This window comes from Dermacentor silvarum, chromosome 3 (genome assembly GCF_013339745.2).
Source record: "Dermacentor silvarum isolate Dsil-2018 chromosome 3, BIME_Dsil_1.4, whole genome shotgun sequence".
In the NCBI taxonomy this organism is placed as follows: Eukaryota; Metazoa; Arthropoda; class Arachnida; order Ixodida; family Ixodidae; genus Dermacentor; species Dermacentor silvarum.
In genome coordinates, this window is record NC_051156.1 from 226,439,414 (window position 1) to 226,452,519 (window position 13,106).

A 13,106-nucleotide genomic window follows, 5' to 3' on the forward strand; every position below is an offset into this window, starting at 1 on the left:
TTAACCATCGGGATTAACCCAGCGATAAACACCGGGGCCGCACGTTTCAGCTTCGCTGGCTAACCATTTGTGCGGAGTCAGGCCCGTAGCCAGGAATTTTTTCAGGGAGGGGCGGCACTTGCTGAAGGCCTTGACTATTTCAGGAAAGCACCTATTCTTCAGTAATTATTTTCGGTAAGAATCGCAGTATGCAAATTATGTTTTTTTAAATACTATTTTAATAATAGTTTTGTGTTTTTATTTTTGAGATTAATCTTGCTAATAGTATGATATTTTTATATGGACGATTCGTCTCAATAGATTTCATTAATAAAAATAAAACAGCGTTACTCAGAGCCAAAAATAAAAAGATAAAAAGATGACTCAGCGCCGTAGGACATGGGAACGGAACGATCTGCCCAGTCTTGCGCATGGTCAGCAGCTGTTGACAAGTTTCTTTGCGCAGCGGGGTGGCGGGAGCTCTGCTGGAGAACACCCCCTCCCCTCCCCCAATCAAAATTTTGGGAAGGGGGGGGGGGGCACGCCCCTATTTCCCCCCCTCTGGCTACGGGCCTGGGACTGTACGGAGTGCTTGGGCGGTGTTCTTTTTTTTTTTTTTTCCACTCCCGCGTACCATATATTATTACAACGTGTACCCACTGATTATGCGTTCGACCAAACAAAAGAAAAATAATTATTTACGATTTTACACCTTCTTTGCCCTTAGCCCTCAGCTATTGGTCAAACCCTTTCGGGCTGCGCCCACTTCGACTGTGTCATGCGACGTCACAAAACTGCCAAAAACTCGCCATTTCAAAGTGAAGTGTACGCATTAGAAATGCAGTAATATGCCGGACAAAACTGAATTTCTTTCGGAATAACCAGACACTGCCCCGTTCCGAAAGGAATAGAAGGTGTCTGCCTACCGATCATTCGGACACTGGCTACTGGGAGCTGCTGGGAGCATGAATTTATTTGCATATCATAAAGATTTTTGCGTGGCAGTATGACGTTGTCGAGCCCTTTCGGCACGTTTATGACCTCGCTTTGCCAATACTTCGCTGAGGATCCGTTCTAGCGGAATCTTTAACCTTCCGTTGCACGCCGCCGCGATTTTCGACCAGCCACCGCAAGCGAAGCAAGGGGAATCGCAGACACCGGCACCACCCTCCCCACCCGGTCATCCACTGCGCTAGCTCAGCCCCGCCGAAACCTTCTCCACTTCTGCGTGCTCCTAGCCTCTTTTCAGTCGACTGTCAAGATAGGCAATGCTATTCCTTTTGAAAACAAGCGAAAGGGACCTCCTATAAACGAGGAGAGCGTTTTATTGGTCGGTTCAAACATCGCTCGGGCCACCGCCCGATGCTTACGTCGGCGGTGAAGTAAATTTGACGTCAGGAAATTGGAATAAACACAAATTTGGAATAGTTTTACCTCATAAGGCTCCTTTACTTCCTTTAATTAAGTGGTTTTCCGTTTTAATAACATTCAAGAATACTAGTGCTTGTATGCAATTACACATCTGTACCTCAACAATAAATATATATATATATATTTTTACTTTTTTTACCTTGTGTAACATTTTCGCATTTAGGATGTAACCTGCAAGACATTTATAGACGCCTTTATTTTCTGTCTGTGTTTTCGCATGTTAATGGAATGTAATATGATAAATTTTTAACCTTCAGCAAATGAAAATAATTATGTATGTCTCTTATATACTGTATATTCATGCATGCAATTTGTACTAACTAAACACACTGCTTTGTAACACTGATTGTACATTTCACCTTACACATTTTCACCTATACTCTGTCATTGATTATACACTGCACGCACTAAAGTGTACAAACTTTATTTTATTATGTCCCCGTTGTCATGAATAGGGGCAAGAACCTTGTCAAGCTGCAAACAAGCAGCTTTTATTTCTTGTCCCAGCGTTCATTTTTGTGAATGAATGAGTGCGAAATAACTATTGAGATTGATTGTGTCGAATTCACGAAGAATTTCGGTCGTAAGTGCTGCTTGTCATTGGCCAGCTAATGGTATGTCCAACAGCCCGATCGGCTGACACCTGCTTCTACGAACAGTTTTAGCGTAAGAACGTTTTTGTGATTCGGCCCTAGGTTTATACTGTTTAAAAATGCTGGCGGTCCTCCATATATGACACGTGCTGGGCGTTAGCCTAAAACCGCACGTGCACTTCTCTCGTGCCAACACCAATTAGCTCTTTACGGTGATCACAGCGTGCTGATGATTGATTCCCGTACTATGGGCACATACCCTAAACGAGGGATTGGTCAAGAAGTGTGTCCGCGTGTTGATTATGATTATGATTTGTTATAGTATAGTGCATACTTACAACGGGGATTGGCCAAGAAGCGGGAGGTACATATCTTCCGAACGCCAACTAGCTCTTTGAGATGATTGCCACGTGTTGCTGGTGATTTCCATACTATGTCACATACCCACAACGGGGGAGAGGCCTAGAAGCGGCCGGTGCATTTAAAATAGGAAGAGATGAAGAAACACAAGCCTCTATAAAATTTGTCACATTTCTTAGCAGAGGTACGCGAGAGCACGTGACATCGCCAGTTCCTTCTACGTCAAAAACGCACGCATGAAATGGGCACTTCATTAACCACTTCAGGGAAGCTTCGCTTCATTAAGGTTCCAACATGCGCGTTGGATCTGCATATTCTTTTTTCTCCCTTCCTGAGGGCGATACAATAGAGCTATACTGCAAGCGATACTAATTGGACTTGAGGCTGGTAGTGGCGTCGACTAACATAGATCTGGAAACCGTTCTGTGAATGCGCCAAACGTGATGTAGCAAGCCACGCGAGTGCGACCGTTTCGAGTGCCACTGAGCGACGCAACTTCGACTCGCCACCTGTTTGAGTGCCGTGAACGGCGCGCCCCGATCGTCGCTGACCGTCGAAAAGGCGGAGGACGAGTCGGACACTGCATTTGGAGGAACAGCTTTCAGGGTTAATCAATGCGCGTTTGATTCGAAAAGGGAAAGAGAGGAGAAAGGATTGAGAGAGAGTTGGGGAAAGCGACGAGAACGCTGCGCGGCACGAAGGGTCGGCAAGCGGCCGGCGCGCGGAATCGTTTACGTCGTTTCTATGGCGATTGAAAATAATCGAGCCAGCAGCACCACAAGTGGCTCCCTGGCAGAGAGAGGCGCACCGATCGGCAGGCGCCATTCCGCTGAGACGCGCGCGGCATGTGACGGCCGCTGTTTTCGAGGCAGCCGCCGCTGTCTTCGAGGCCGCACAAGACGTCCTCTGGCTTTCTGAAGGCTCGCCTGTCGTCAAGTGACGACAGCCTCACGTGAGCTCTGCATTCGACGCTCGTGCGTCTGTGGTTGCATTGCATTGCACGCCTGATTTTGGCGCTTCGGAAGCGCTTCTGGCAGAGACGATCGTCGGGTGCCTCTGGAAAACGTTGTGTCATGGCAGTGCACACGGAGGCCAGCTGCTTACGTCACTAGCCTTCCCTTGAGCTACGGCGGATGGACCGGCCAGGATGGATGGAGAACGGGTCGCCAAGGCTCCGCGTATCCGTAAAATCAACAGCACACATTCGCGCTTCCTCGCCGAAGCTGCCCAGCGCAAGGCGCTCATGGTCACCTTTTTTGCCAACGGGGACCCCTTTTCCTCGGGCGTCAGGGTGTCCATCAATCCTGGCCGCGACTTCAAGACGATGGAGTCTCTGTACGACTACATATCGCAGCGGCTGGATGTCAACAACGGCGTGCGCGTCATCTTCACCCTTGACGGCAAGAAAGTTCCTTCGCTGGACGAGCTCGAGGACGGTGCCTCGTACGTGGCCGCGGGAACACGAGCGTTCGCCCCGCTCGCCTACGGCCAGGCGCGCAACCGCATCCTGCAGCGCTCGGACGAGGATCCGAGCAGGCTGATACACCCGGTGGGCCACAAGAAGCTCGCTGCCAAGGGTGGCTCGGTCAGCCTGCCGGGCTCAGGTGGCAGGGACGATGGCCGCGTCATCGACGTCGTCAGCAGCCTAGACCCGGAACACAGGAGTCGCGTCCTGCTGAACCTCAAGACCACGCAAACTTTCGAGGAGGTCCTCAGGGACCTAGGAGGTGCACTGAACATGAATGGCGTGAAGAAAATGACTACAAAGAAAGGGGAGGTGGTAAGTGCATTGCTGTTTGTTTATCAAATTCGTGCATACATCTTTTTCTAATTTATACATAATGCGTTATTACTTCTCGTGGAGCATCGTAATTGTGCGCAATATGTAGCTGGGCGCGACAACTATTGACGCGAGAGAACTGTCTCGATATCTTATGTTGATAATCATTTCCCTTGTTGCTCTCATCCTTGCTGAAATGCAGACGAGCTGACAGGGTACTTCCCCGTGTCTCACTTTGTGCTAGGATTGGTTTCTCTGCACATTCATACTTAGTGCGGTCGAGTACCCTATACAGGCCTACATGACTCGCTCTGCGAGAGATCCACCCCCATTTTCTGCCCGTCTGCACATTATCTGAGGTCGAAAATTCAATACACGAGGCATTTTGGCAAGGCTTGTAAAACCTATTTTCACAACTGTGGGCCCATTTTCGCGACAAAAGTATGCTGAGGTTTGCAATATTCTAATAAACGTCCGGAGCGCGGCCTGCTTGCAACATAAAAAACAACGCACATATGAAACGGAGTTTTTTTTTTTTAATTGGTATTGTTGTGAAACAAGCTAAAGCATACTAACAGGCAACCGCAAGAGCGCCGGACGCCAGTGCTGGGTGTGGACCGCAGTTTTCTTGCGTTGCACACAATCTATGTCCTGCTTGCTTGACGTGTGGAAACAACTTCATTTAAGTTTCTTTGCACCCTGACCCTTAGACCCGGGAAATTCTTCAGGGCATGGCACCACCAAGATGGTGCGAGAAAAGCCTCTGCCCTTCGAGGGGAATAGCTGGACTGAGTGGAGCTGGTTCACATCCCAGAGTAACATCCTGGCTACGAAATACACTGTAGACTCCGGTTTTTCGCGTTTGCATGTACCATCATCATCATCGAAATGCGGCTGCCGTGGCCGGGAGTCGAATTTTTTACTTGAAAATTTACTTGACAGGAGAACGCTATAGCCGAAGACTATAGCTATTAATATTATGGCTATATTAATAGACTATGGCTATATTAATAATAGATTATGGCTATATTAATATTAATAAGAAGACTATTAATAGCTGGTAGAAGTTATGGCTTTTACTTATGCCAGGATTTGGCTGGTTCACGAAGGGTGACTGTCAAGCTATCAAACTTAACACGCCGAACTCTCTTGCTGTGTATTAACTATAGTTTTTCTATTATCAGTGTATAATTATTCATTCCAATATATATTAATCCGTGTTACGCCGTAGCTGAGCCACGTGGCACCTAATTTAATCCGAGGGCCAACCGCGTGTTTTAATCCAAGCGCTACGCAATTTTCATTCCTGCATGAGACACGAACCTATCAAGTAACTTCGCATAAAGTTATTCATTTATTCATAATACCTCAAAGGTTGCAGAAACGGGACATTACGTCAGGGGTGTGCACATAGAAAAATGGTGGGTCAGGTTAGGTGGCGTGACTTGAAAGATCGCCTTCAATGCTAGCTTTGGAACGAGAAATGTCGGCGATGAGAGACAGAAGGGGAAAGGCAGGGAGGTTAACCAGATGGGAAGATCCGGTTTTCTACCCTACGCTGGGGAGAGGGGGAGGTAAAGTGACAGCAAAGTAGAGATAGAGAAAGAAAGGAGCACATATACACAATCACAATCGGTCACAGGTGGCACAGCACAGTAACACTTGCAGCACTATAAACATCTGTCCGGGCTACAGCCGCTTGTCCAAGTCTGTTGCCCTTAAAAAGTGCAACGGTGCCCCCGTCGCCCTCCGCTTCGATGAGGGCTATGTCAGAAGGAAGGGTATTCCACTCTCGGGCTGTGTGCAGAAAAAAAAAAAAAAAAAAAAAAACGTTGATACGTAATGGAATGGGCGCGTGATGGATACACAGCAACAGGACGCGTTTGGCGGTAGAAACAATGCGCTGGAATGGTGATTTGCTTACCTGGGGCAGTGAATGAAAGAACCCGGGGCCAGATTCACAAAACCTTTCCCTTCGTAAGTTCGCTTTGCCATTTGCTGACCGCCTTCGCTAATGATATGTCTAGCATCCGGATTGGCTAAAATTCATTTTGACGAAAAATTATAGCGTAAGATGTTTTTGCGAATTCGGGCCCTGAAGAGCAGTTTTGCGACGGGAGGCGAGCGAGGGAAGACAGAACCGGGATTTTAAAGTTGAGATACTTGCCTTGGCTGAACCGAAAAAGGGTAATAATGATATTAACCTGATGGATGTCCTAAACAGCACACATATATTCTAGTTTAGATCGAATTAAGGTTTTATATGCAAGTAGTTTCACTGACGGAGATGCTGACGACAAGTTACGGCGTAGATAACCCAGTAAGCGATTGCAGGAATGTGTTAATTGATTAATATGATGGGTCCAAAATAAATCGCAAGATATAATGCTGTGAAAGTAGCAAGGTTAAACAAATTTCTGGGGCCGTTCCTAGCCTTTGTGATTTCACACGATGAGAGATCAGACCTACATCACAATGTAATTGACGTTCCCTAAAGATCTGACGTGTGCGTCGCATTCCTGCTTCTTCTTGTTTTCTTGCTTTTCTTCTTTTCTGGCAAGCAGGTTTCGCCGTTAAGTGCAGCGAAGCCTATCATCGGACAATTTCTGCCTCATTCCCGAACGCGTAGCTACCGGATCGGTGGTAAATACAAGAAACGTTAATAATTCTAATCAGGCAGATTAACAGTGTGGGACATATGCGAAGATGTTAGGATTATTGCTGATTATTAAACTTGTTTTTTTAGTCTGTCTGCAAGCGACTCAAATTCCGGACAAACCAAACAACTACTCCAAGCGTTTTATCTTACAATGTTGGGAAGAAAAAATAGAATAAAGAGATTAATGCCGCGAATTGGGCGTGTTGGTAGATATTTGAAAGGCGGCAGCGCAACAAAGACATGGACGGAGACGACACGACAAGGACGAGGGCTGAACTTCCAGCAACATTTAATTATTGTGAATGATTCACGAATGCCGTCCGAGCCAAGGGTTATCATTTGCCCATGCGTAACTATGCCAGCTCTATGTCTGAAAGCGTGATCCCAAGTTCAGCGCTCGTCTCGTCTCCGTCCGTGTCTGCCGCCTTTTCAAATAAAGACATCTTTCCGAAGAGTTTAGGCGAGAACTACACAGGCAGTAAACACATAGCTTTCTTTGAAGGTTGTTAAAATAAAAGCACAGTTCACTGCAGTTGCCACTTCTTGCTGTCGCAAAATATGGTCCATGACTGCCGCTTCTTTTCTTTTTTTTTATTTTCAAATTATTCAGTGCATATAAAAACAGCGGTATAGACAGCGAGCGTGATTAGTGCTACTGCGTGTGTACCCTGTATAAGAACTGCTCATAACGGTCTGGCTGACGGTCAGGAATATTCGCGGAAAGCAACGTCATTAATGAACAACTTTCGCGTAAAGCGCTTCCTTTAATGGTGCACATAATTATTGTTAACGGAAAACACGCAAGTGAGTACCAGTGTCATGGTGGGTTTCATTTTAGGCCCGCGCATATACGTTGTAGGCATTTGACCTTCGTTTTGATACATATGTACAGTTATAATTCTCACAGCGCCTTGAAAATAGGAGTCTGAACACCGTGTAGAATGCATATACTTTTCGCATCTCAATCACGCATGCCATTTACGATGTTCGCTTACAGGAGGTGATTTTAGATGTTGACGCTATATCGACGCGTAAGATTAGTGTTCCAGCATTTAGCTGAGGCTCTACCGTGGACAATGCACATAGGTCGCTAATGCGATGGCGAAATGCGGTCTGGCACCAATTGGCAGTGACATCGTCTCTTTATGTGTTATTGCAGCGCGACTACATTTCGAAAGGCGAAACACGACTTTATGAAGATTACACACGCAATAAGGTGACCACTAAAACACTTGCAAAACTACGGACAACGACAGTAGAATAGTTTTAAAAGTGACGCGTCATTTGCTCCTCACACTCAAGGAGTAATGAGGGTGAAACTGCGTCGATTCATCGTCTGTATCGTGGTGCATGGTGCATATTACCAGGTTTTACTGTATCTCTTACAGTGAGATTCATGGCGCAGTGTCGCAATAAATGTATATCAATAAAACGATTTTTTTTGCAGTGACCTTGAGGAGAATTCTCCTGAATCCAACAAATACATTTATTTTGCGTCTCTGTCCTGTATTATTTGTTTTAGCTTTGTGATCAGTAACATTGCCAATTTCTTGATAAATATTAAGAGGTATGCTACAGATGCATATTTGCCGTGACTTAGTTTGACATCTTCCAGCCAGCTTTAACCAAGGTTTACATCTTATTTTTGGGTGCCCTATAAGAGGACACGACAATAAGCATGTTGTCGGCCATTCTATCGAGCAGATTTTCACGCTATTTTGCATTATCCTTAGTTGCATAATTAGTCGTGATTAATTAATCAACTCCCCAAGTCCTACATAAATGCGCGTTTGTGGACTTTTAGAGCAAATTTTCTATGACATTACAGAGTGCAAAGGACGAGGAAAAAAACACACTCTTAGAGAAAATGTTCTATAATGACATTGCAGCGTGCTCTAGAAAAGGCCCGATTCAGCAGTATATAAAATTTTACCCTTTACGCAATCATTGTGTTTCGCTCCATAGGAAAGTTTGCGAAATATGAAAAGAAACCTACCCACGTGACTGTTCGCTAGCGCGCCGCGATCGTAGTGCCCTCAGTCGTGCCACGTGTGAACGAATAGTGCTTTTAAGGTAGCGCGCTGCTACCGGAAAAATGATGGGGCGGTGACAGTTTCAGGTGATTTATTTTGATTAGCGCTATCACGAACGCTATAGCTGAAAGGTGTCACTTTCCCAGTCATCATCTTTCATTGATTTCACAATCTAAAGTTGTGGACAAGCCGGCGACAATGTTGTCTACACTTGCAATGCATAACAAATAATCGATCCGCCGTGGCTTCGTGGTTGAGTGTGCGTCGCCACACTTCAAGTGCGTTCTACACTTCCGTCTTGTTGTTCTGCGCTGTTCCCGCTCAAGTCATGGACAAACCAGCCCAAAATGCGAACGCTTCTGCACCTAATTTAGACCCGGATATTGCGAAATACAGTTAAGAAATTCAAGCATCCACATGTAACACGCACGCACATTCCAAGGACACAGAAATATGCCGTGTACAGAAAAAAAAAAGTAAGTACCAACAAGAAAAAAAAAAAAAGGAAGTAGATCAGAAAAAGCTCCCTATATTCCTCATGAGGGCTTCGCCGGTTTTCTTATGGTGCGTAAAAATTATTGCACAATAGATTGGAAGTACTACTGAATGGAACGTTTCCTATAGCGTTATACAACTTTCTCATTGGATGGTGTTCCTTAATTTTAAAACTTGCGAATTTAATTAAATAATCTTTTCAAGATAAGCAACTAAACGGGTTGTAAAAATTTGTGTGGTTTTCATTGTAGAGCCGCGTTCTTCTTTTAGCGCACCCAAATATTTGTTAATTGGCTAGCGTTAGCTAAAACACCCGGTATACGGGAAGCACACGGCGGCTCACCGGTGTCATATCACTATAGCCATTAAAATGATGACTGCGAATTCTGACAGGCCACATGTTGAGTTTCTCCCGTGGCATGACACCTTTTTGTCGTAAATATTTTGATACACTGTCTTTCATCAAGTTCTGCCGTGCTTATTGATGCGGGGTGTCAAAAACTAGCAATTAAAAAAAAAGTGCGCATTTTAAAGCTATACGTTACAACAGCGCGCCTTGTATTGTGCTTGTAGCGCTCACTGGTGGTTCCATGTTGTGTTGTGTATTATACCTAATGTGATGTGTTGTGCATCTCGTAATCAATTGGATGTATTGATGACATTTTGTTAACCTGCGAGAGAGGTCATGTTTACAGCCGAGCATTCAGCTTTCTTTTTTGTTATCATAGTACCCTCTCTGGCGCTGTGAAAAAAAAAAAAAAAGGTGCTTGTGGTACTTTCCTGTAGCGACACTTCTTGGGCAATCGCAGCATGAGTTATGATGATGATGATGTGGCTCTACCCAGTGGATGGCTGTACTGCGTCCTAGCCGATGCAATATATGTGCATAAACAGATGAAGTTAGACGCAGACCATATGGAGTCCCCCCCCCCCCCCCCCCCGGCCTTTCACGCGTCGGAAGAAGGCGCGTTTGCTCTACATACAGGTGATTGTAAAGGAGGAAAGAGACGCCTACTTCTGCAGCCCTTAAGGGAGCACGGCGCAGAACGCGCGTTTGTTCTCCGCCGTGCGTTCACTCCCCGTGAAAGCGCGCGTCCCTCGCGCCCTTTCACTCGCACATACAGCGTTCGGCGGCGCGCGGCGACGATTTCCTCTCTATTGACGTCATACGGAACCTCACGGCGACGGCGACGGCGACGCCGACGGCAGAAATCTGCTTTTGAGTGTCCATATAATTGCTATCGCAATAATAGGCACTTGGTGCCGCAGCTAAACGTCGCCTCCCTTCCCTCCCTCTCCCTCCCTCTCCCTCCCCCTCCCCCACGGCCTCTCGCGCGTCGGAAGAAGGCGCGTTTGCTCTACATATATGGTGATTGTAAAGGAGGAAAGAGACGCCTACTTCTGCAGCCCTTAGGCGAGCACGGCGAGAACGCGCATTTGTTCTCCGCCGTGCGTTCACTTCCCGTGAAAGCGCGCGCCCCTCGCGCCCTTTCACTCGCACATACCGCGTTCGGCGCGCGGCGACGATTTCATCTCCATTGACGTCATACGGAACCTCACGGCGACGGCGACGACGACGGCGACGGCAGAAATCTGCTTTTGAGTGTCCATATAATTGCTATCGCAATAAAAGAAACGCAGGCATGCACAGAAACGCACAGTCACTGCGAGATCCCTATATAGACACATGGCGTTCGTCGCGCACACACAGTCACATAACGTTCCGCAGGTGCACACATAACTGCTATCGTCGCGTTATCATCAACCTTTTGCGCGGCTTCTCTTTGGTTCTTCCCTCTTCTCTCTCCCTGCCGTCTTTCCCTTTCCCTCGGTGTAGGGTAGCCAACCGGACGTTATTCTGGTTGACCTCCCTGCCTTTCTCTTTCCTCCTCTCTTTGGTTATCGACACTACGCCGGTGGTGTCGTCGAACCCTAGCGCCTGCGTTAAGGTGCTGAGGAGAGCGACCTGTACAACGCAAAGCTAGGAGGTCGGTGCTCTCCTCTTTACCGTGACGCACTCTGCACAATGCTGTGAGGACGTCAGGAGATGTGTCAACAGCGCCCACGTGCGAGAGGCCGCGGCAGCACCCGCGTTTCAACGCGACAGCGTTCCAACGAAAACTGTGCAGTGTCGTGAAAGCTGAAATGTATGCCCTCGTTGTCGGCGAAACTGTCAAAACAGACGACGCACATTTAAGACTCGTATTTTGTAAATATACAAAACGCCTTCCAGAGCAAGTTAACATTACTCTCCGTGATTGCAAGCGTTAGCTTATTGACCGCGACAGCTGACCTGTCCACGCATGCGCGCAATGCGTGTGCCGCGGTTTTTTAGTGCAATCTTTGGCTCCTTTTGGCTACAGCGAAGTGGAACTCTTACACCGCTGCGCGGTTTTAGGGAGACAGCGGTGGGGAAGGTAAACAGGCGAAGCTGCACAAATGCGCCGTGACGTGCGCCGCGACAGAGTAAAAGTACTTACAGAAATGTGCAGTAATTACAGTACCTAATGCTATATCTAAGGCCTTTAGCTATATCACGTATAACGCTACACCTGGCGCTGCAGTTTCTCTCGCCGTTAGTCTTGCATGCTCGATGTGGTAGAGAGGCGCGTCTCTGGTAGAGAAGAGTGCCGCCTTTCGCTTTCACGTGGTGCGCACAAATGAGCGAACTGAACCATTGGCGGACTGACGTGCAGGTGCGCAGCTTCTCCCAGCTCAAGTACGACCTGCGGGACGTGAACACCTTCGTTCTGGAACCGGACGACGACGACCCGCTGGTGAGGCGCCGGACGCGTTCCTTGCACGGCGTGCAGAGCCTCGAGGAGCCTGACGGGGAGGAGGACGCCCGCTCCGTCCACAGTGCCAAAGTTCTGTCGCGCTCGGAGAGCGCTCCAAGCCTAGAAGGTGGGTCGCCCAGCACTGGCTTCGCTCTTGAGCACGCGTGGCCCGCTCGGGTGGTTTACGCAGCAGGAGTCGCGTAATGCAGTCTGCCGAGAAGCCACGGCCGCACAGCGAAATTCCAGTGGCGTCCGCTTTCGGACGTCACTGGAATAAGTGCCTGGCACCTGCGTCCACGATGAACAATCGTCATCTCTTGTGGCTGTGTCCTGGCACTAAGGACATTGTGCCCAAGACGGAAAATGTAACGCCGGATGAGCCGAGTGACTTTCCCCGTTGGATTCATTCGCACGAGCGCGAATTCATTGCTGCAGTACCTGCATTAAACATGGCTGCACGCATTTATTTGACGCCTGTTGCTAATTGTATTGTACATATGCCTCGCGGCAAGTCCACTCAATTCAGAAAATATCCGAGTCAAAGAACAATTCCGCGCTGAAGCGATAACAAATTTGATTGGTGACAGCAGTTTGCAAGTTAAAAACTATTGATAATGTTCCTGAAAGGGTGCATGTTTTCTGTTTGGTGGAGAAGAACAGTTCTTGGACTATTAATTCATGTGTATTAATTATTGAAATAATTGTTAGTAAATATTAGTCAACCAGTGAATTAATAAGGGATTAGTGCACAATTAATGATGTGCGCCAGTGAGAACAATGTCTCCTAAAGATAGCTCCTCATTTATAATCTTAAGAATTACATAAATTCTTTAGCTAGAACACCTAATACAACCTTCACGTTTCTTTAGACAAGAAATTTTTAACTAGTCGATTTAAGCTAAAGTCTAGGCGTAGGTCTGTGCTGTGTGGTCTATAGACATATGTATAGCCATGAAGTTCTGATAGTTGCACTAACGTAAGAACACAAGGACAGAGTAC

The 13,106-nt window shown here is 47.0% G+C and overlaps 2 protein-coding genes across 2 annotated transcripts in view; both read left to right on the plus strand.

The window, feature by feature from the left end:
* Positions 1–3,388: 3,388 nt before the first annotated feature.
* LOC125944169 (echinoderm microtubule-associated protein-like CG42247) lies at positions 3,389–4,258 on the plus strand. The gene has a single exon (XM_049664453.1). The coding sequence runs from the start codon at positions 3,511–3,513 to the stop codon at positions 4,192–4,194; it is 684 nt and encodes a 227-aa protein (XP_049520410.1). The 5' UTR covers positions 3,389–3,510; the 3' UTR covers positions 4,195–4,258.
* Positions 4,259–11,990: 7,732 nt separating this feature from the next.
* LOC119445246 (echinoderm microtubule-associated protein-like CG42247) overlaps positions 11,991–13,106 on the plus strand; it is a 74,720-nt gene continuing 73,604 nt past the window's right edge. Inside the window, exon 1 of the mRNA XM_049664942.1 lies at positions 11,991–12,234. Coding sequence (XP_049520899.1) covers positions 11,991–12,234 — 244 coding nt within the window. The remainder of the gene's footprint in view (positions 12,235–13,106) is intronic.